We start from the raw sequence: 24,137 nt of genomic DNA on the forward strand, positions 1-24,137 counted from the left end.
ACTTAATAATCTAAATGCAGATAAAAGGACACAAGCAGACTGGAACACATGTTAACTCCTAAGCAGGATGGAAATGGGATTGATTTGATACCATTCTTCAAATTATTTTAAATTTTCTCTGTATTTTCGACTGTACTTTTTAGTTATAGGGTTTGATTCTCCATTTTTGAGCAAAGCTGCAGAATAATTTTCACTGCTGCAAAGAGGGTGTGAAATGCCAGAACAGCACTTCGTGACAATGTTAAGAATCTGTATTTAGGCACCATTAACTCTTGTTAAAATCAGCAGGATCTGGGGGGGTGGGACTGTGGGCCATAGTGTACAGGTAACTCTTCTTAAGCTTTGGATGGGATCTGCTTCAGGAAGAAGTTTTGTGTTGGGGAACAGATGGGAGGTAGGAACAGCCTCTGCTGCAGAGTTCCCATACGTTCTTGTTCTATAGGGGAGGGAGATGCTGGTCAACTCAGTGCTGCTGAGACATGATTGTGCCAAGTACCCTTCAGTATATGGCTGTTGCTCACATGCTTGGCCTTAAATTCATCACAGAGTCCACGTAATAGGGAATTTAACTTTGGGACTGATCACACAGGTTTTTTCTGTCCTCTCTTTATAAAGATTTTGACCCTGCAACCATTTGGATATTTTTGATGCAGAAATTCTCTGCTGTTGCACGGTCCTATGACAAAGCTATGTCCTTGATCTTTTCTGCTGTCTTCATACAGTGTATTGCACTTTTTCATAGAATCATAGAATGATTTGGGTTAGAAGGGCCCTTAAAGATCATCCAGTTCCAACCCCCCTGCCATGGGCAGGGACACCTCCCACTAGACCAGGCTGCTCAAAGCCCCATCCAGCCTGGCCTTGGACGCTTCCAGGGATGGGGCAGCCACAGCTTCTCTGAGCAACCTGTTCCACCCTCAAAGTAAAGAATTTCTTCCTAATATCTAATTTAATCTCCTCTCTTTCAGTTTAAAACTGTTACCCCTTGCCCTATCATTACACTCCCTGATAAAGAGTCCCTCCCCATCTCCCCTGTAGGCCCCCTTCAGGTACTGGAAGGCTGCTGTAAGGTCTCCCCGGAGCCTTCTCTTCTCCAGGCTGAACAACCCCAACTCTCTCAGCCTGTCCTCATAGGAGAGGTGCTCCATCCCTCTGATCATCTTTGTAGCCCTCCGCTGGACCCATTCCAACAGGTCCATGTCCTTCTTGTGCTGAGGACTCCAGAGCTGCACGCAGGAACTTCTTCCCATTTACCCTGAGCCTGGAGTGGTAATATGTGTTTATAGAAGCTTGTAAAATGGATGTTGCAAGGGCTTTCGCAGGGACTGTACATTTACTATGTGGCTGCCTGCAATTGCAGACCCAGTAACTGAAATGATCTTTTGCAGTCCTGTTTGCCGCTGGGCCCTGAAGTGATTGCTGTTGTGCAGTCTACAAATAGCTCATTTGAATCACAGGTCCTCCTGCATCACCCTCTTGTGCTTGTTCATCTCTGTGATTAACCAGCCTCCAATTTGAAACTGTCTTTGCCTGATCAAAAACTTATTATGTTTGCAGTTTTTCAAGGGGGATAAATTTTTTATACCTACCCTGTGAAGAGTTTGTCATTTGAGTGCAACTGTTGAGCGATCCAAAAATTCTTCCTTAAATCCTTTCTTGTGATAAAAACAGCCATTTAAACTTTGCTTTCTGTAATGCAAGGTCATAATCTAGATATCAGCCAAGCTGATAAAATCATTGCTGAAAATTGCTCAGTATGAATAAGTTTATGAGAATGGCTTTTCAAACAAAGGGGACGATTTTTGGTGTGCTTCTGCATTCAGTATTTGCATATTTGCTTTCTTCTGCCAGGCCTACACTTAGCACTTTCCTTTTAAGCCTACCATGAAAAGAAACAGCTAACACTGTAATACACAGGGCAAAAGAATACGATGTGTTTCTTGCTCATCTGAAAGACACTCGGTCAGTGGCAATTGCTTCAAGCCCAAAGGGCAGAGTTTATCTGTGAACAACCAAGGAGTGAGAAAGCCTGTTAATGTCAAAATTATTTGCTTAAGGAACTAAAAAGGGCTTCTTTTTTTTTTTCTTTACCAAGGGAGGTGCAAGTAAGTTGGTAGTCGGGACAATGCCAGATTCCCCTGGCAGCAGAAAATACAACCTGTGCCAAGTATGGCCTGAATTTTGGATACATGTCAAATGGCATTGTTTCTGTGAAAGCTGAAGTTAAATCACAGCAGAATCCAAAGCATGAATTACAGTTGCAGCTCCTGAGCTCTCCCCGATCTCCTCTCCTGCAGGTTGGCACAGCAAGGTACATGGCCCCTGAGGTTCTGGAATCCAGGATGAACCTGGAGAACGTGGAGTCCTTCAAACAAACAGATGTGTACTCCATGGCTTTGGTCCTCTGGGAAATGACATCTCGCTGTAACGGCGTCGGAGGTAAGTGCCATTGGTTTTTTTCTCTCTAAAAGTATGTTTGCTGTTAGGGAGGCTGCTGTTAAAGATAATTAATGTCTGTTTTTTCCTGTAACATCTTGAGTAGCCATGGATTGATTCAGTCTGGTTGACCTCACCCAAAATGATCGGAAACATAAGACAATTTGAAATATTAAGATCAAGAAGTGAAAACTGCCTCCCGTTTACTTTCATGGAATGTTAATTCTGAAACCTAATGAAGGCCAGTTAAGTGTCACATTTACTAATTGATCATTTCAGTAAGAGCCATCATAGCGATACCTTCCTGCTTTCCCAAAATCCCCTGCTGCTGCTTATCATTTTTGGTGATGTTGCAAGAGATCATCCATATGAGAAATCAAGGGATATTTGTTGTATGAAGTGCAGTAATGAAATAAAAATGATTGGAACTGAACTGACTATCAGAACTGCTCCAGGAAGAGCTGCTATGCTTGTTCATATTCAGAGTTTGTTCACTGAAACAAAAATCTCCATTTCTGCTTTGCCTAAAGCTGCCCCAGAATTCCCAGTGTGCAGCACTGGTATGTGCTAGAAATCAGAAAAGTTGCTGTTGAGATATCTGCATTACATATTGCCATGTTTGAAGATTTTCACCTTACTTCAGGGACTAAAATGAGACTAAGTTACATATAAAATTCTTCGGTCTGCTGGTATTGTCTAACATTTATTCGAACAAAAACTGCTGCACAGTCCAGGGCTCTCACAGGCAGTCTAAGGAGTGGGGCTGTAAAAGGTAACACTAACGTGGATATTATAGTGGGTATGCGTCTATCATTTGATTTGTTACCCTTCTTCCGAAACCATAGAGGCTCCCTTTTCATCGGACTTGGCATGGTTGCATCTCGAAGGGCTGCCAAAGAGACAAGACAAACTTGCAGGCTAGAGCACTGCAGTATGGGGAACACAATGTACAGGAGGGAAACCAATGTCCCGTGGGAAGATGTGCATAGCTGCTCCTTGTTTCTCTACTAACATTCGTGGGATACCACAAGGGTGTCCATGGAGGTCTCTGAAGCCACTCTCCAGAGTGTCTGCGTGGCTGCATGACGGTGTCCATGTGCAGGCAGGAGGAATGCCTCCACCTCAGTCTCCTCCTATGTCTGACCAGCGTTTAGTCTTGCTGGGTGGGCTGGACTGTGGGCAACAGATTTGCCCCTGTTTGCACCCTGCCGGGAAAGCTACAAAACCAATATATGTGCAAACAGCTGGTGCTAGCATAAAAGCATGAAAAAAAAATTCTTTTCTAGTCACACATTTCAGGGAAAAACCATTGGTGCTTCAGGATTTGAACCTCAGTCTGGCATATTCCAAGGCAAACCTATCCGCATTTAACTGTCGTGGTCATGCCTGTTTCTAAATACATTGGCACAACCTCAGCCTTTCATTAGCACTTTGTAAATGTGGCTGAGGAGATTTAAAACCCAAGAAAAAGGATCTTTGCCCTGCCTCTTGAGCTCTCTCTGTTTCTTGCATTTAGGAACTCACCTTATTAATATAAATATGAGCTTTTTGCTGTGGAGTCTTTTATCTTGGCTGATGCCCGAGTCCCTTCCTGTTCATATTTGCTGAGTACAGTGAAATGGAGATTTTGGCAAGAGTAAACCTTATTGCTGCTGTTCTCAGAAGGCAACTGCCTAAAAGAGGATATAAAGGGAGTTTCATAAGGAAGGAAAATCACCAGCGTGTTTAGCTAGAAGAGACTGACCCATTATAACCTTGAGAAGAAGAGCTGAAGTCATTTCAGGAAAAGGAAAGATTTCTCTGGCCCAGCATCCCCTTTGCTTTCAAGGTGGAGCTTAACCCCCACCCACATGCTGGTTTTCCCTACTCATTTCATCCCTCAGTCATCCTCATCTCCAGAAACACATTTCTTGAATTTCGTTTCCCCTTTTCAGTCATCTTTCCAGGGGCTGAAGTCCCCAGCAGAACCACAGGAGTAATTGGGCAGATCTGTGGGGGATGGGACTCGGGCTTAGTGCCTTCATGCAGAGCAGTTAAATACAACTCCCAGGATGTAGCTCCCTTAACTTGTCACTAGTACTGACCTGCAGCAGCATTGCACGGTTTCTCTCATTTCCTTCTTAGATTTTCCCCTGGTTCGTGCAGTCTGGCTATCTTTGCAACCAGCTGGTGAAATACCCTTACAGCGATCCATGACTATAGCTCCCCCTCTGCTTTCTCTCTCCATCTGTCACTCGTGAGACTCCCTACTCTCCTCGCAGCCTTCCCGAGGAGCTGCCTCCCCTCACGCAAGCCCCTCTTTTCTTCCTAAACTGCGAGGCACTGACAGAAATGACCTCCCGTATCAGCTGGGGTAGGGTGACCTGATTGCAGCCAGCCTTTCCAAAGGAGCCTAAAAGATGGAGGCACCACCTTTGGAGGGCAGGATGGACTGCGGTGTCAGCTCCCTGTCGCTAGAGAAACCTGTGGCAGTTTAGAGGGCAGGAGTGGCAATCTAAGCTGAGGCAGTGGCATTAGCAACTTTAATTAGGGAGAGAAGTATGGGGGGGGGGGGTGCTAATTGCCATTCAGCCACCTAAAGGTACAGTGACTTATTTCTTTTACAAAGGGAGCTCTCAGGGTTCATTTGTCAGCGTGCAGGTGTTCAGTGAGTGTGGGAGGCGACGGAGGCAAGTCCTTTCACTACAGCAGCTTTGTCAAACACGGTCTCCACGCTATGCCAGGCCTTTTCAGTCAGCAGACATTTAAGCAAAAATACCCAGCAGCATAATCCATACTGTGAAGCTGCCGTAGTAAATAAGCAGGTGGGGATCGGCTTTCGAGAAAGGCCATGCTGTTCATTGTTACTTTGTTGTGCTAAATATGGAGAAGCAGAAATGGGGCACGAGGGAAAGGGAGACGGAGGCAAAGATCGAGTTTGACTGATTTTTCACCAGAGTATAATTTAAGAGGCATATTTAGAAACTCAGCAATACTACTTTGGGGAGAACTTCTACTGCTCCACGCTGCCGTTAACTTGGTATTTCATTCAGCGCAACAGCTGTGCACCAGATGCTGCACGTTGCAAGAAATATAATTTTCATCTCAACCACTTGCTTTCAGAGCGACACAGCTTTGGTGACTGAGGAAAGTGTAATTTCTCTGACAGCCTCCTAGAAAGAAAAGAAAACCATCTGTTTTGTATCGGAGCTGCTACGGGTGGGGGACTGCTGGGGGTGGCAGGGGAGAAGGAGAGGAAAGGGAACTCCTAGATTCACAGGGGTGGTGAAGAGGGAGAAGAGAAACCCCTCAGAAAATGGCAACGCGGCTCGTGCGGTGTTGTACTGCCTGGAGTGGTGGCTGGCTTCGGTATAGCAGCAGGGCTTTGTTTGAAATGGCAGCCTTGCTTTACCAGAGCTGTGTTTAATGTGAATAAAACCACTTGGAAAGAGTCAGCGAAGAGCCACAGTTTGGTAACTAAACGTTTGTGCATCCTGTACCCAGCGGAATGCTCAGCTTTCATCATAGTGACGTGGAGAGGTGACGGTTTCTGGCGGCAGGGAGCATTTTGATAGCCTGTGCAGTGGGGCTGTGCCTGCGCGTTGGGGCCTGAGGTGGCTGCAGCCGGGGCCTGGTTGAAACCTCTTCATTTGTGGAGCGGAGCCCAGTTAGGGCACGTCTGCACTGCAGTGGCTTGTGGTGGCATACGACCCCAAGCTGGCACACCCACACAGTGCGGCGTCAGCCCATGACTGTAACTCATGTCCTCGGAATTCTCTAAGTGGCCCCACAGCACTACGTGTAAGGTAGCAAGTGCTGTCCTTCAACAAGCCCAGGCAGCAGTAGACGGGATCGCTGCACTGCACTCCATGTTGGGCACTGATGTGCCCTGTGTTCCTCTGCTTTCCCATCTCAGGCTCCAGCACACAGTGACTAAGCAGCCTGTAACCATACACTGATGGCAGAGCTCATGCACTTCCAAAACCTTTGGAAGGGTGGCTGTGTCTTTGATCATCAGATGTGAAGTCACTTAAAAACATGTCTCTGCAAGGGAAACTGCACAGTGAGTTCACCATCCCAGCATACCCTCAGCCTTCCCAGCTAGCATCCATATTCTGAAGGAGTGGAACAGGGAAACCTAGGGAAAATATGGCGTAAGCATTTGACAGCTCCTTAAACTTGGCCATGAAATGGCTTTTGAGTCTCTGCTTTATGCATTATTGTCCCTTTGTGCAACAGCTAAGTAGATCCACCACCCAAATTCCTCTAGCATGAAGAAAGATACAATCTGCACGCACACACAGGTGGGTGGGTGTGCGCAACAGCTGTCACAGCAGCTCCACCATCAGTTGATTTATCCCTTCTGTGGCTCTACCCTTGTAAATTCTAAAGGGAGAAGCATTTCAAAAGGACCTAAAAGTTCCCACTGCTGTGGTCTGTGCTTCGCAGTTCATTTTTGCTGGCCTTCTTTCACCTCACCCCTGCTTTGATTCTACAAATGAGCCTTCATCTTCCAGCATGAGAAGTTGTCCCACAGAAATCAGTAAGACAGATCACATGAGGGAATGTCGACAGGTTTTGTGGATATGCTGTTCTGACACAAAGGAAGAAAATCTCACTGCAAAGAGCTTACAGTAGAAAAAGATCACATGAGCGAGGCGTATTTTTCATGAGGAACCCATGGCCAAATTTTCCAAAGCATTAATCAGGCACAACAAATAGATTTTCAGTAATGTCTCTGTTTGGGGCTAAAAATCCAGTCCCAGCCTTTCCGAGAGTTATGGCAAGGCCAGTGTCAAAGGAAACCATAGGTACAACGATTATTAGTGCAAGGTAGCTCACAACTGTAAAGATTAAATGCTGGAGGTTAACGTTGAAGGAACTCTGCCATTACTGAATGCCAAAGGTGCTGTACTTCATGGTACCTGAGGTATTTATGGTACTTCAGCCAGTTGTCATTTTTAGTGCCTGACTGGTCTAAAAACAATCAAAAGAAACGTATAAGGCATGAAAAATAGATTCAGCATCTGTATACAGCCGTGCACAAGCAGCTAGGCACAAACATCTTAACCTACCTCAAACTGACATCTGTTACATCTACTGTAGCACGTCAACATGATCCATGAATAACCCCAGCTATTACTGCAAAATGTGTTTGACACCTGAGATTCCACAGCATAAGGATGATTTACTGTGAGAGGATTCAGTGGGCTTTTCTTTCTAAGGGAGAGAGAAGCATGATAATAAATTGCAAGAAGATGCTGCATGCCTTTCAAACTGAGGGAAGGCACAACTGTATTACTATAAGTCATTACAGCGAATTGGCATCTGGCCTCAATTTCTCTTTACCATTAAAAAAAAGCACCAACAAACAAAACCAAACAACAAAAAAACCCCAAACCTGACAAACCTATTCAATCTTTATATTTGGAAGGGGAATGATCATAGCATAGAAATAATTTCTTATACAGGGAAAATGTATTACAAACCTATCAATTCCCCAGGAAGGCTTTCCCTTCCCTCACTTGAACCATCTCATGAACCTAAATGGCCTTCAGATTAAGCTTATCCAGAGGGAACAGGTCAGCACCACAGCACCAGCTTCCCTCTGTTGGACATTCAGGCTCCTCCGACTCCTCATACTGCAAGAAGATCTCAGAGCCTTGGCTGGTGCCCGTGCCCACTACCACATGAAATGATGACTGATGGAGATGGTGTAGGAAATGGCCATCTAGGTCATCCTATTTAAATTTTCCAAGCAAACTTTAAAATTTTGGTTAGCTTTGAAAGTAGAGGTATCTCCTTTGTAATCATTGTGCATCCGCTGCGTAGTAATCCAGGTCTGACCAGCAAGGTGGCAACCTCCCAATTAACTTCTAGGGCCAGTCTTGTAAATTTACTTTGGCTGAGTAATCTCTAACTCAGATTAATGCGGGTGAAACTGGTGTGCCTTCTTGTAGAGGAAAGCAAGCAAAGCAGACTTTGGCCTTTGAGTCTTAAAGTAAGTGATTTACGTATGAGAAGACAGGAGTTGTGGTTTTGGGACTATAGCCACTCTCCAGAGCATTGTGTGGACAGTGGCCAGCACCAGACAGTTCAGGAGAAGGGAGGAGAGCTCTGTAGGAGGCATCTGTGGGGTGATCTGCTGCACTGCACACACAGTTGTTTGCAGCTGGACCTCTAAACACTGTACATTTGAAGCACAAGGTTTAATAACCCTTCCAAAATGTTTGTTATCATAACTTGGCTATTCTTTTTAAGCATTAGAAATTCTTCTTCTGTAGCCTGATAAATTCTTCATCTCACGGCTATCATGCAGAATCGAGATCTACAGCCTGACTCTAAGGTTTTGGAGAGAAGGCCACCTTCTGTTTACATTCAATGGTATCTTGTTTTTATCATGAGGTACGACAGGAGGATCTGATCTGTGTTACCTTGATCATTGGCTATTTTCAGTTTTTTATCATAAGACCTGTTACCTTTCTCTCCAAAGTAAACAAAGCCAAGCTTTAAAGGTTCTTCCCATATTCTCTGGGCCTTTAATCATTGTTATCACCCTTGGAGCTTCTTTACTGTAAAATCCCCCTTGAGAGAAGTTAGCAGCACTGGACACTGCATTTGAACTTTGGTTGTAACATTACGCAACAGTGCTGTGTCTCCCATCTCGTTCGTCTCTCTTCACACATCTTCTGGGCACTCACATGCATTCTTCAGACTGCCTTGTAGATTACACTTCAGTTTTTCTTGCCCTCAATTAATTCCTAGAAAGAAATAAGAGGCAGCAGAACAGGCCAACTTCATAAATCTTTATCTAATACTAGCAAGTCATTAGGCCTGTGAGTAAAGTCTCCATCTGTTCCCAAAGAAACCACAGCATTTTCTACACTGTGTCAGCATCTACTATAATATTTCCGCTCTCAGAGATTTCTTGAGTTTTCTCCAAAGGTCCCATATGTCTGCCTCTTCCTTTCTCTCTCCAAAGAAAAGCAAAGAAAATATGCAACATGCAAACAAAAACTAGAATGGCAGCAGCCCCTTCAGGAAGCTGTGCCCCTTGCATCATGGGCCAAAACTGACCTATTTTGGGAAAGAGGCCTAAAATAAGAGCAGACTACTACTTTCTACAAAGGAATGCGGCTCAGTTATAAACAAGGGCAGCATGGCAGCTTCCAGCGCTACTCCTTACTGGATCTTTGTCCTTTTCAAGCAACTGTTTCCTCCTAGCAATCTGGCACATTAACATCTATCATGACCTAGATAGATAAATTTCAGCTTATATTTTACCTGGTAAGTGTGTGCGGACTACAGGGGACCTAAGGGCAACCAGTTCTTGCAAGCCTGGCTCAAGCAAAACTCACCTTGAAGATCCTGTGTGTTTTGCCTCAGCACAGATTGAAAGGCTCACAAACCATTATAGGTTACTCTGCTGCTCTGACTGTTGCTAATATGATTATGTACTAAAGGGTTTAAATGAAAATTGCTTAGTTGGCTAGGAAAGAAAAGGGGAGGGAGGGGGCATGTGGGAGAAATGCATTTGAAACATTTTTGAAAATGCCAACTGGCTTTGCTTTGTTTGGAGCTGGTCAAGCAGAACAGTGGCACTGAGCAGCTAATCAGTAGCTCCTACTCCTCCAGAGAACAGCCAGCTCCCTTCTCACTTGGCACCAGCACAGCCCAGCTGAATACCCTTGTGTTTGCTTATTCTCTTGGCAGAAGTGAAAGAGTACGAGCCCCCGTTCGGCTCTAAAGTGCGAGAACACCCCTGCGTGGAAAGCATGAAGGACAATGTCCTCAGAGACAGAGGGCGACCCGAGATCCCCAGCTCCTGGCTTAACCATCAGGTAAGAGCACCACATGTGAGCAGCTGGGAGCTGCACTATATGCTTAGCTGCTGCCTGAAGCCTGAGCCTTAACTCAGTGTCCTGCCCGACAGGCTGGACCTCTCTTTTGCACGGATTAGAGCTCTGTGTCATGGTGACACCAGTGCTGCCGTGGTTCAGACACCAGAGTGCTCTGCACCATGCCTGCCCCAAAGCCCTGAGATTTCTGCTGCCCACCAGTGTATCAAAACGAAAGTTTTGATAGTTATCAAAACGAAAAGATTGGAAACCTGAGATTTGACAGTCATCCAGCCAGCCACAGAATAATCAGGGGCTTGAAGCACACCGTGGGCAGCCTCTGAAAGGTCAAAGAGAACAACTTCGCACATGGGCCCCTTCAGCAGAGAAAACAAATCTCAGTAGTTTATCATGGAGACCCGTCATAGTTGTATCCCAGCTGTTGACAGGTTTAAGAAAATAGGAAATGAGTCTTCAGCAAGCCAGTCTGGTTTTATTCAGGTTGCGCATTAGCAGTCCTTTTCCCTTGCATGTCGTGAAGCACTCTCTCAGCTTTCCCCATTCACGGACACCATGGTTGTGCTTCCTAGGCGATAGTAGGTTTCTCAGTAGATGAAAATGAATGGAAACAAGCCAAAGGCATGCATTTCTTCACCTTTGCTCTGAGCGGTTTTATCAGTAGAGATAGAATGAGAACCTATCAGAGAAGAAGTGAGGCTTGGTCGTTCCACATGTCAATGAAATATGTTTAGTGGTCTTTACAGACGAATGTAAAGCACCGTGAACATTTATAAAAGCCCAGGCAATCAAGATCAGCTAGTATTTCTATCAGGAGCAATGTAACACTCCCTTTTTCATTCCAGTTGAGATGTTAAAATCATAGTGTAACACCTACTTAAGAAAGGCCAAATGAGTGGCCAAAATCCATCATTTTTCCAACCAAGAAGAATGCATCTGACACCTGATGACTATGGCAGAGTGCAGCCCCTTCCTGGACTACAGGGACTATCTCCTTATGTAGTCATCTGTGACGAGTAGGATTATTGAGGAGGCACCTTTAACTGGGGAGGAAAGCTATATTTTGAGGGACACCTGGATACGTGCTATTACCAGTACTAAAAAGCCCTTGACGTTTTTAGGAGCCATAGATGCAACCATCTTCTAAATGACAAGTTGAGCTGGGAAGGAGCAATTATACTAATGCTCACCTTTATCGAAAAGAACTCGTTGCATAAATTTTATAAAAATTGTGGATGAGCTAGTAAAAAGGATTATGAGTTGACTGCAGTTGTTTGTTTTCCACAGAGGCAAAATGAAGTCCAAACCGGTAATACGTATGTGGTACTTTAGAAGCGCCCAATTAGCAAAGCAGAAAAGAATCCTGAGCTAGATCATTTGGGAGAAAAAAATTAAATAGTATAAAATGCCTAAAATTAGGAACAGCGTGAGAACATTTCTTGGGATATTCAAACAACATGGTCTCACATGTGAAAAAAAATAAAGAAGGGTAGAGAGCTGCTTAGGGAAACAGAGGAACAACATCAGGATCTGTGGTCAGCAAACTTGAGGATAATCAGAGTTTTCTCAAGAGCAAAAGGAAATCTAACTTAGTACCAATCTGCTGCTGGATACGAAAGAAAGATACTGCATATGCTAATGCTAAGGCAGAAGTGGTCAGCAAATATTTCTGTTCTGCATTTGGGAAGAGTCAGATGATGTACATGTAATAGAAGGTGATGAAGGCCCCTAAAAGCAGGTCATTGGCACTTAAAGCAGGCCTGGGGCAGTGTCAGATAGCCCAGAGACTTGTCTGCGTTTGGGACAAGGCTACCCCTGTGGGCACTGCGGCGGGGCACTGCATTACGTAGAAACGGGCAATTCCGCTGGTTCGGCCTTGGAGAGAAGTGTCCAGGAGCTCATTTCACGCACAGCCAGTTGTAGCAGCAAGCGTAGGTGTGCCAGCGTGCCCAGGGTGCCTGGGTGGGCAAGCACTGGGCTCGGGATCCCCATGGTGCTCAGGCGCGGGGCAGACCCACGGCTGCTCTCGTGGCAGCAAGACTGCGTGTGTGGAGGGCTGCAGCTCAAGGTAGTGGAGCAGAGGTGTAAGGTACACCGTGAATTTTGTCACCTCTGGGTTTACATAGCAAGTAAAACGATCGCAGATTTGGACCTAGGTGTCCTGAACTTGACTTCAGAGATTTCTCCCCTAGGTAAAACCCAGACCTCGGTCTGTCCCCAGTACAGGGCACCCCACCAACTGGGAGGACCATGCGTCCGCGCTTGTGTGTCAGTGGGATGGGCAGACCTGGCTCCAACAGGGTTCAGCTAAGAGTCTGAGGCAGGAAATGGATGCCTGATAACACACTCATAGGACATTTAATGAAGGAGGAAAGAGAGATTTAATTCCCTTCCTCTGAATCCCTTCAGCGTTTCACATTGCACTATCTAAAATGCAGTGACGCATCGGCTTCCGTGGGGCTGTGACAGTTTGCAGCAGCTGAGGATCTGCTTTGAACTCCATAGAAGTTGCTCTTACTGTAATAGCTCTTCCATATTCATTTCCTTCCTCTGCAGTCATGTTTTTGTAATGAACTCATTATTCATCATGATAAAATTCTGGAATGGATTTACATATTACAATTCCCCCCTCTCCCCCCCCCGTTAATGAGATTTGTTGCACTATTGATTTCAAGTTAATGTTTAATATTTAATTTAATTTACTGCTTGTAATTTCAATGCCAGCAGAAAACTAATGTTATTTGTATACAGACAATAACGTTGTGCTATTAACATTGACATCAGTCAACATCACCAATTAGGTAAATTATGCAATTAATGCAGTGTTGTGAAATGTTATTTTTTTAAATAAGAAGTTTAAGATAAATCCTACTTAATGGGCTTTTAGTGTCATAAAGCAAAGCACACCATTTCCTGGCAAATACCTCATGTTTATAAAATGCGTTACAGAGATGCGACTGCTTTTTGCTCCTGTAAACATGTGCATCAGCATTGAAATGAAGGTTAAATAGTTACATCTGTGAGTGACATGTGTTTAAGTGTTTGTGGGACTGTGGCCAATATTTGCACTTAGATTTAGTTAGTCTGCAAGGAATTCATAAAGGGCTGATGTAGGGCCTGATGTTGCTGGCAATCAGAATTTTGTTCGAAAAACCCAAACAGAATTCAGGCACGCAAAGGCATGGCTTGAGCAGGAAGTCACATTGTCCAAGAATTCTGATCATATTTATTTTAAAAGAAAAAAGCAAAACCCTACTTGATTCTATAGCACTAGTCCAAAGCATCATTTTTCTTGTTATAAACTATCAAAATATATGCCCAGAGATGACAGTATCAACTAAAGTGTTGAAAATATTGTAGAAGGGTTTCTTTAAAAAAAAAAAAGAAAAGCAGCAGAGCCCATAAAGCACCTCCAGGACAGCCGTGAATAACCCCCCCCGAACCTCAGAGGGCACTAAAGCAACTCTCACACAGGGGCTTTGGTGATGGCTGGCCCCATCACGGCTGCTCTCTCTGTGCTCTCCGCAGGGCATCCAGATGGTGTGTGAAACTCTTATCGAGTGCTGGGACCACGACCCCGAGGCCCGGCTCACGGCGCAGTGCGTGGCGGAGCGCTTCAGCGAGCTCAAGCATCACGACAAGCTCTCAGGAAGAAGCTGTTCAGAGGAGAAGATCCCCGAAGACGGCTCCGTCACCACCGCCAAGTAGCGCACACCCGAGAGCTCCGATACGGAGGGAAGTCGCTCCTAGACGTGTTCACCTTGGCAAAGGAAGAAGTCTCGATCGGTGCCTTGACTTGCTTCCTGGAGGACTGAGGCTGTCACTACTCCCTTTAGGCTCCGGCTCCAGATAGGGAGATGTATTTGTGGGAATTAAAAGCTGGGGAGTAGGTGTCATACCCTAGCATTGGCTGCCGGCATCATGTCGTAGGAGGAGCTATGTATGTTAGCACTTCCTCAGGAAATGAGATTTGAAAATAGCCAATAACATTATGCACTTTATTAATGCCTGTATATAACTATGAAATTGCTATTTTTATATATATATACATATATATATAAAAAATGTGTGTGTATGTATATATATAACTATATATCTATAAACAGCCATGCTCTGAAAAAAAGAGGTTTTTTTTTTTAAAAAAAAGTGCTTCCAGGAAATTACCGGTGCGTTAGAGATCCCTCCCCATTAGGGAGGGAGCCTGGGGAGACTGGCATAGCACGACACCAGCAATTGTGCACTAAGCGCTCTGCCAAAAAGCTAGGAACAATATGCGCTAAGAAGATGGCTTTCAAAGCAGGTGCTGTACCCAGCCGGCTGTGGCCCTGCAGTTCACAGCGGCAGGAGCAGTCTCACAGCAGACAGGCCAATTTGGCTTTGCAGTTGTACCCAAGTGGTCCTGTCTGCAGCACATTTTGGAAGGTTCAGGGATGCCTTTGCCCTCTCACCTTAACCCCAGCGTCCTCACAGTGTCCCAGAACGGGAGTGTGAGAAGGTTTGGTTCCTCCCACACGTGTTTTTCCATATAGAGGTCATTAACATTAGATGTTTATTGCTTTGAATTCATGCTGCTTGCAGTCAGGTTGCAAAATATCGGCAGGATGAGTTTTCTCCTCCTCCCATCCCCACCCCCAAACCATACAAAACAAGACAGGGCCAGCAACAATCAAGCAGATGTTTTATATTTGCTGTGCATTCTGAGTGCAGGCAGTACTAACTTTTTTTTGCCTTCCTTTTACCTTGATTGTGTTGCTGTGAGAACAAACTTTTTTTTCCCCTGCACAGCATGACTAATTGCTTGACACACCACAGTCTGACTCTGTTCCATGCTTTCTAGAGGAAAGGAAGAGACAGCAGCTGGTGCCTTTATTTTTGCAAAAGGACCTTGGAGGTGAGGGAAAGCTCCATAGCATTAGGTTAATGGCATATCCTGCCCTCAGCACTGCTTGTGTATGGGGCTGCCCTCAGCAAGCCAGCAATTAACAGAAAAAAGCCCAAAAACCCAAGCAAGATGTTTTATCCCGAAAGGATCCCTCAGACATTGCTTACATTCTTTCAGTTCTCTAAAATGTTTAAGACAGTTGACAGCCCATTGGGCCTATATAAATGACAGCAATGTGTTTAATAAGCACTAACAATTTTGTCTTCAGGAAGTCCTGCAGTGATTTTTCCACTTTTTTCTCCCCCACGGCATGTAAGCGGGTCTTGGAAATTACAAATTCAGCCGGCACAATCCAGTCCTGTACAGATGTGTCGGGCGCCATTTACTAAACACCTTTGACAGATAAACATATCTGCAGAAAACATTGCCGTGTAAGTCAATAGGAATCACGCTTATTCAAATACGAGTTAAGATTTATGATGGCAAATATTTTATTTGAAACGGTTTTGTATCTGCCTTTTTTTTTTTTTTTCCTTTTCTTTATTTTAACCAAACTACTCAGAAATATTTAAACCGAGCGGGGCAAAGCCTCAACAACTACAGTGGAATTCAGAGGATACTATGTCAAATTTTATAGGGGGGGTGGGGGTGGGATTTTTTTGAAAAAAAACAAAAAAAAACGGGAAAACGGGGCTGCGGAGGTGCCGGCGGCGGCGGGGCCCGCTGCCCTCTAGCGACGCGCCGCCGCCTCGGCTGCCCGGAGCCGGGGGCGGGGGTGGAGGGAATGTCGCGGCCCCTTTCTCTTCCTCAGTCCACGCTGAAGGTCAAGGAATGGCGTCCGGTAATTCCTGACAATACTGACATTTTTATGGTTGTTGGTTTTTTGGTTGGGTTTTTTTTTTTCACTACTACATGTAAAGGAAAATTTTTATTCTTTAAAGGAATATTTCACCTGTACATCGTGTATGAAATAGGAATGTGAACAATTATATACTCTTGTATATCAAATGTTTCAAGCACTTAACTTGCTTTGTAAACAGTTTGGGGTTGTTGTTTTTTTTGTCTGTTTTTGTTTTGTTTTGTATAAATCAAATGTTTATTGGAGCAAATAAAATAACACTGACTCAAGTTCGTCTTTCATCTTTGGAGCATCCAGAATAGGAAGAGGGCTTTTCCTAAAATGAACCATAGAATCATTTTGGTTGGGAGAGACCTTTAAGATCATCAAGTCCAACCCTTAGCCTAGCACTGCCGAGTTACCACTAAACCATGTCCCTCAGCACCACATCTACACGTCTTTTAAATACCTCCAGGGATGGGGACTCCACCATGTCCCTGGGCAGCCTGTTCCAGCGCTTGATAACCCTTTCAGTGAAGAAATTTTTCCTAATATCCAATCTAGGCCTCTCCTGGCACAACTTGAGGCCATTTCCTCTTGTCCTATTGCTTGTTACTTGGGAGAAGAAACCAACCCCCACCTCGCCACAACCTCCTTTTTAGGTCGTCATGCCTGAGTGTCATCCCAAGCATGTCCAGTGGCCTTTACATGTGTCCTGCTTTGCTAATGACTCCTTCCCCCAGTCTTCATCCTGCCCTTCAGGAGAAGAGCACTAGCCGATACTCAAACTTGCTGGCTCATTAGCCCCTGCACTGTAAAACCTTCACTAGTCTCAGGGGATGGGAGGAAGAAGAGGGTTCACAGCTGATGCTCTCCTACTTTTAGGTTGCTCAATTCTCAGTGCAGATAAGGCCTTAGTTAAAACCTCAGTCGGTTTGGTGCTGGTATTAATGTGAGGGAGAAGACAGACCACTAAATCTGTGTCACTGAGAAGTGTATGATTAATGTGCTTGTGCCTTACAGCGACTGCTCTCCACTCAGAGCTTTCACCTTCTTAAGCTGATACCTCTCCCATGGAACACATGCAGAGCATGAGCACCACATAAACAAAGAGCAAGATACCTCCCTCTCCCTGCCTTGAATTGCCTCAAGTGTGACTTAAGTTGAATCTAAGCCTTTACACAAGATGCAGCTCACCAGTGCCTGACGTAGGCATCTGAGACTCTCCAGGCATCACCATTTTTTTCAGGGAGTGTATTTTGGTGCCAAAACCTCCACCAGAGCTCGTGCTTGGCTGCGCTGAATATCTCTTTTTGAACCTTCAATGAGGGATTCCCCAAACAGGCACCCAGATGTCTTCATTCATCAGTCAAGCAGAATCGCAGAATAACTGAGGCTGGCAGGGACGTCCAGTCCACGCGCTCTGTTCGCTGGTCATCTGGTCCAGACTCATGTTCATCAAGACCTTGTTGAATTTTGAGTATGTTCAACGCTAATGATTTCACAGCCTCTCTGGGCACCTGTTGCTCCGAACAGAGCAACACACCTAGCCGACGTCAGGGGTGGTGCAAAGCACAATGGCCACCTCTAGTCTAAAATTGGCAAACGGGGGCTTTGTGAAGCAGGGCCTGCCTAGGTGCCCCCAAACAGGCAGGCAGCTGCAGGTGACCAGCTATTCCTTTAAGCCAGGTCCCCTCTGCCCCATTTTACCAGACCATAAATGAAGCTGTGGGGTGAGGATGCTTCGCAGCCAGCTGAAACCAGGACGGAGGGACCTGCAGGGAGCCCTGCTGCAGGGCTTCTGCCGAGGGTGCAGTGGGGACGGGTCAGGACAGGAGCCCCACCAGCCGCAAGGCAGCACAGCCAGCACCAGCCTTGCTGTAGTTGGTCTGACATTGAGGGATGGCGGGATGCTCTACAGCCTCCCCCTCCCCAGCAAGCATTAACGGTGCAGTGTTCGCTTCTCGGACATTTCTGCAGTGAAGGCCAGATACAAAACAGCTCTCAGCTTCCCTACGGACACGCAAAGCCTCACTGCCCACACCTCTGCGGTTTCCAGCAGCACCCTGCTGAGCCCTAGACAAGCCTAGCATCACTGTGGTCAGCCCCAGTGTTTGCTGGCACACTGGTGGCAGTGGCCACCCCTCAGCAATCCCCACCACTGGCCACATGTTGGCAAAGGTCTTCAAGCCCTGATCTCTTGTTTACACTGGCTCAAAGGCAAAGTCCTTTTGGCATAACAAGCCAAACAAGTGTTGCAAAAAAGAAATATAAAGTGTATTAAGAAACTGTAGCAGGCAAACTCCAGAGACCTTTCAGTCTTGAAGTACACAATACCCTTGAAATAAAGTACAATATATCCTTTTAATATTTTTTCAATGAAGGCTTTTGTCCACCCTTCTTATCCTGTATATGGTATTCAACTATGGTATTCAACACCCTTCTGGGAGCAGCTCTAAATTAGCATGTCGCTCACCATTTTATCTCCGGGTTACACAGCAAGGGGGCTCCAGCTGTGCAATGCAGAAGGCAGTCCCTGGGTTTACCGCTGAACCAGGCAATGGTCTAAACTGGATGGCAAAGCTTCTCATCACAGAGCGCCTCCGTGTTACCAGTTCACACAATTCCCAGCACAACTGGGATTTCGCCCCCTTCTAGGATATCCCCAACTGCTACTGGAATAGCCATGAAGAATAAAAGAAGAAAAAAATCATGACCCAGCTCTTGGGGGAGCTGCGGGGGTGGGGGAGAAAAAGAAAAGCATTAAGACATCGTTATTCTGAGTGCTCCTGGAAACAAACTGAGCCACATGTAGAGCACCTGCAATATTGTCCTCTTGTCAAGCCAGCTGTGCTGGGCCCCAAGGGCTTTCTTCTCTTCCAGAGGAACACTGATTAATTTATTTCCTGATCCTTAGCTCTGTCTCTCCCTCTTGCTTGCCTTTTTTTTTTTTTTTTTTTTTTTTGCATTATGTTTTTAATAAAATGCTGCCTATGGCAATTTTTCCCTCTGGCCACAAGAAGATGGAGTGAATTCTGTTCCAGACTGTCTGCTTGTTGTTGCTGAGTGCAGTTTGGCTGCATTCATGCTGCATATTACTTGGCAAACATTCATGGAAGTGGGTGCATACCATGTGTGTTTTCAGAAAGCTCTTGCTGGGGTGTGCCAAAAATTCCAGTCTCATTTTGGGTCAATATAAGTGATGCACCTCACTGGAGGATTATGGTGGGTGCTTTTTCCAGGCACCTGTGTCCTACTGGGTTACATTTCCCAGCATGACCCACAAGACCCAGTTGGCCTGAGCCCATGGTGTCCCAGCCTGGCTGTCTGGACCCTGTTTCCTCACACTGCCTTGACCTATTGGCAGCTCTCACCTGTTTTTGACCTTCGGCAGCTGAAAGGCCTTGTTCGTGGGCAGAAAGCTGAGGACAAAGTCAGAGGTTTGTTGAAATACGGCCAAATTGTGAGGCTCCTGGGAGGACTGAGCCCAAGACATAGATTTAAAACTCTTGATTAACGAATGCTTTGAGCACCATCTAATCACTTCATGAAAAAGCAAAGGCAAAAAGCAGCTCATAAATTATTTGCTGTGAGTGACTTGCTCAGTTATAATGGTGATAGACCAATCTCTTCAGACAGTTGCATTTACATAGCTAAATTCTTAAAAAATAAAATGTCCACCTGATCAAGTCGGTATGATTAAACGCTTACTGCTGAAATGACTGGTTCTCAAAGGTGCTGCCGTGTGAAAGAAGGTAGGGCAAAGATCTCTGCCATTTTTTCCCAGGTTAGCCCCCTTGTGTGTGTCCACATGGGACCACTCACAGCTGAAAACACCCCCCCACCCCCACCCCCACCCCATCTGCTGCAGGAAGGCTTTCTTGTGGAAGATGAAACAAAAAGCAATTCACCTCATGCTCGTTTTTTACCCATCTATGGCTTCAAGCCCAGGCCACCACCTTCCCTTCCTCCACCCAGGCACCTTCAGGTACCTTACGGGGGGGCTGAACAGTGCCCTCCCTCCTGTCTCTGGTTTTGGAGTAGGGCACTGGGCTTTCTCTCATGAAAGCAACTCACGCTATTTGTGTTTCAGAACAAGACCTGCATCAGATAGTGGGGTTTCAGGGTTGAGCTCAGCCCTGAATGACCTCCCAAAGGGCACCTCACCATCGCTTCTGCTCAGACTGGAGCTGTGCCCTTCCTCCTGTGTCCCTCTCCCCCCGGGTCCCCTTCTCATCCCAGTAGGGACCATCCTGATCTCAAGGGTCTGACCTCCTCTGGAAACAGTGCCTGACTAAACCCATTGCATACATCTGTTTAATGCACCGCCACTTTGCTTATTTAGGGCAGAAGTGATGCAGAGGAAGCAAAGTCAAAAAGAAATACACATCATACATGTTTCCAACCAACTTGCATGGACATGGCGGGCAGGTCGCAGGCCAGGCTCACTGGCTTTCTGCTCCAGCCTGAGTGGTGGCGTGAGGCTCTCTGGACCAGGGCTCTCTCCTAAGTTTCCAGAAGATGAGGTCAACCATGTTGTCCCGTCCTGGCATCCCTGGGGTGAAGTTTCCACTGTTCGTCATCCACACAAGCTACTCGCATTGCCCATCCCCTGCTTCACCCTCGACTCTCACCGCTCGCTCCCCACCATGAATCCCACCCCCTGAGCCAGGAATGAAAACATCCGTACAACGTTTGCAGCAGGGTTTTCTGTAGCGTACAGCTGTGTCACCTGCCAGCGTAATGAAAGGACCTTGGAAATGTCCCGGTTTTCGCAGCGTGCCTCAGCCACCAGCTGCCTGCGTGCGGGGCTTAGGGGAGGGCTTTATTTTAGGGTGAGCTAAACTGATGTGGGACGCAGGACGTGTTAGCAGAGCTGTGTGGCGAGCGACAGAAGCGGAGCTCCTCACCACCACCCCCGCCCTGAACAAAGCCCAAACCCAGCGCTTTCCGTCTCGCACAAAGAGCTCCAGAAATAGACTTCCTTCTGTTAGAAATGCGCCGGGGTCTTCACGCTTCAACCTTGTGGGAGACCATTTAAGTTAGAAAATGTTTTACAGAAGATAGTGATTCCACCTAATTCCTGCTTTCGCTTGAAGGTGAAAATTGGCTTTCTAGTTCTCAAAGAGAAGACAGTATAAACTTCTCCTGAGATAAACACCTGTCTGTCTGTGGCTGCAAACGTTTAGCTTTTTAAAGGCTGGTTTTTATTTACTGACTCCCTTATACATGTATGTGAATGCTGAGAGGCTCTCTGCACTCAGCTAACAAGGCTGCCTATGCTATGACTACCCAGTAAAATAAGATTATATAAATATTGATATTAAATTGGGAATACATCATTTGGCAACATATAAGAAATGCCTCCCCAGACTCAGAAGTGCCAAGGGCCGTTGCTTCAGAGATCAAGATGAAAATACAAGGCCTAATCTGGGCTCTTGCAGTGCATCATTGCAACGATTGTTGGAGAATCATTTAAAGTAAAACACTATTTTTTGAAAGAGCAAAGCATTTTATACACGGTATCTGAATACCTGGAACGACAAAAACTGTTTCATCTCTGATCCAACAAAACTGTACTAAAGGCTGTCAGGGAAAGGCTCCGGTAAAAGACAAGACAAAGCCCATCTGCTCGCACCACCAAGAAAACAGCTACGCCGTGCTGCCACCAAGGAGAATTATAACTTGTAGCACCCGGGTTAACAGAGAGCACATTCAGGAGCAGCCCACCCCGAAGAGAGGCACTTAGCAAGTGAAAGATGGTAACTGCCGATACTTGAATTCAGCCTTATTTCTGGAAAGGTGAGGTTCCCTCCTTCGGTGAAATTAAAGCCAGAGTATTGATTCTCTTCAATGGAGCTACTCATTTTCCATCAGCCACCCAGCGCTCCTGGAGGCAGAAGAAAGTAGGCCATACCTTTAATTAGCTAAAAGGTTTTGAACGGGACATAAATCTCATACCAGGAATTGTAATTTTTCCAATTGGTAAGCCTCGTACCCTTTTACACAGCCTTGCTCATGTGCTTTGGCTACAACTCCTTTTGCTCATCTAATCCCCCCGTGAGAAGCAGGAGCAATATTTCTGCAACATGACAACGTCACCGACACTTCAGCCTCACCACTGAGGAGGAGTTTGCAGAAGCAATTTGCGGGGGATTAGACTGAAATTTTTCTTGTAATGCTTTGAATGGCATAGCGAAATGCTCCTGTGTCTTAAGGTATTAATGGCATCTCCCATTAAGCAGCAGGTTGTTTAGCCTGAGTACTTCTGGAAAGGATCTCTAAGCCTTATTAAATAAGGAGGGAAAAAAAAAAAAGAAAAAAAAAAATGCTATTTCATTTTAATGTGGGAACGTCAACATTAATTTGCTCGTCTTGAAATAATTTTGGGGGTGGTTGCTTTAAGAACCTAGTCTTAACAAAGACATAGGAAATGGAAGAAAGAATTTAAATTAACTTACTTCATCCATTTACAAATTGTTTAGGTTAATCACAGTAAACCAAACAGGATTCAGCCATACTTAAACACAGCCTTTGCCCAAGTATAAACTGTTTATTATATCCATGACACACAACCAGACAAAATTCATTCCTGATCTGGGGAAGAGTCTAATTTGGGTTTATTAGCTCTAGAGGAAAACATCTGGGCAGAAGGCGGCTCGCTTTTCCATGTAAAACACTCTCAGGAAAACTCTCCCAAGAGCGAGCGAGCGAGCGAGCGATGCGGCAGAGTCTCGCCACCTTCCCCACATCAGCAGCTTGGACTGAAAGTGGTTCCTAAGGCAGGGCAAGCCCTTCCTTCCCTGTCAGGAGCCAGGAGGGAGCCTGAGCACCAGCAGCGAATGCTCAGGCAGCTGAAGCGTGGCGAGATGAATCCTACTCTGTGTGCCTCCGTGGGCTCACATTGAGCCCATCCCTTCGCGCCATTGTAACATTGCTGAGGTCAATAGTTTTGACTTCAGCCCTTTGACCTGTTATGTCTATGGATTATCGGCAAGTTGTTTAGTACGAACACTGTGCTTTTGACACCAACGTATGGAGAGTGCTCTTAGACCAGCTTATAGAGTGCTTGTTCTTTTCTTTACATGTCTTCACATTACTAGTAACGATACGCAGTGTCACATTCAAAATCCTAGCAAGAAATACAACAGATTTTTACAAAGGATTTTTTGCCTTTCAATTTTCCACTGAGCATTTTGACACTCCTTGGTGAGTCTTGATTGCCACGTGGGTTGGCTGGGCTGGAGCTCTGTATTTTTGCACTACTCGCTCTGATGTGCAAAATCAATCTTATCAGCTTGTAGAAGAGATGGAAATTTATGTCATGGACAAATGCATGAAATAAACTTTGGATACAGGGTCAGGCAGGTCAAATGATGAAGTTCACCTTTTTCATCTCCTTTTCTATATGTGCAGCCAGTACATTAGCAATTGAAATCTATGAGTGCGATAGAGCAAATGACTCCTCTCGTGATCGTAGCACCACATTTCTTGCTTGAACCACACATCTTGGCAATAATAAAATTATTAACTTGAGGATATTAAATGCTTTGATGAATAAGTTTTGTATGCTTGTCACTCCATTTTGCTATACTTTATGGTAAGAATTGCATTTTTAAATAACTGCTTTAATTGTCTTCCAGGAGTAATTAAAATTAAATTATAGGTATTGTGAGCTGCATATAGTGCTTTCATTAAGACAATAATTATGGGGGAAGGTCTCTTAATTGGGCAGGGGGGAGGAGCTCCTTTTTATTAATGTCCTATGCAAGTATCTCCTACACAGTTGTCTCATCGGGCTCAGTATTCCAGGACCAGAGCAATGTCTTTGTCTTCCAGTTCTAACAAAACCCAGCAAACTAAATACTGAGGGTATTTTTAATGAAGAATAACATAGAAACCCAAACCGAACAAAACCAACCAACCAACCAAACAAACAAACAAACAGAAAAGAAAACCCTTCAGGAAGAACTGCACAACAGAAAAGAGTGGCTGGAAAGGCCAAAATGCTTAGTACTTGTTTGGGTGTATCAGTCTTCTCTCTACTTACAATGAGGCAATAAAAGATTAATTCTCAAACTAGCACAGAATAACAGGGTGGAAACCACACAGATATGTCATAGTCTTCCAGACTGACTGATCTGGA

The 24,137-nt window shown here is 45.3% G+C and overlaps 1 protein-coding gene across 1 annotated transcript in view; it reads left to right on the forward strand.

Moving 5' to 3' along the window:
- The window catches only part of TGFBR2 (transforming growth factor beta receptor 2), a 66,088-nt gene extending 49,807 nt beyond the window's left edge, over positions 1 to 16,281 (forward strand). Inside the window, exons 6-8 of the mRNA XM_074575099.1 lie at positions 2,298 to 2,439; positions 10,129 to 10,256; positions 13,800 to 16,281. Coding sequence (XP_074431200.1) covers positions 2,298 to 2,439; positions 10,129 to 10,256; positions 13,800 to 13,979 — 450 coding nt within the window. The 3' untranslated portion in view covers positions 13,980 to 16,281. The remainder of the gene's footprint in view (positions 1 to 2,297; positions 2,440 to 10,128; positions 10,257 to 13,799) is intronic.
- The last annotated feature ends 7,856 nt before the right edge of the window (positions 16,282 to 24,137 follow it).

Source organism: Larus michahellis, chromosome 2 (genome assembly GCF_964199755.1).
Source record: "Larus michahellis chromosome 2, bLarMic1.1, whole genome shotgun sequence".
Lineage (NCBI taxonomy): Eukaryota > Metazoa > Chordata > Aves > Charadriiformes > Laridae > Larus > Larus michahellis.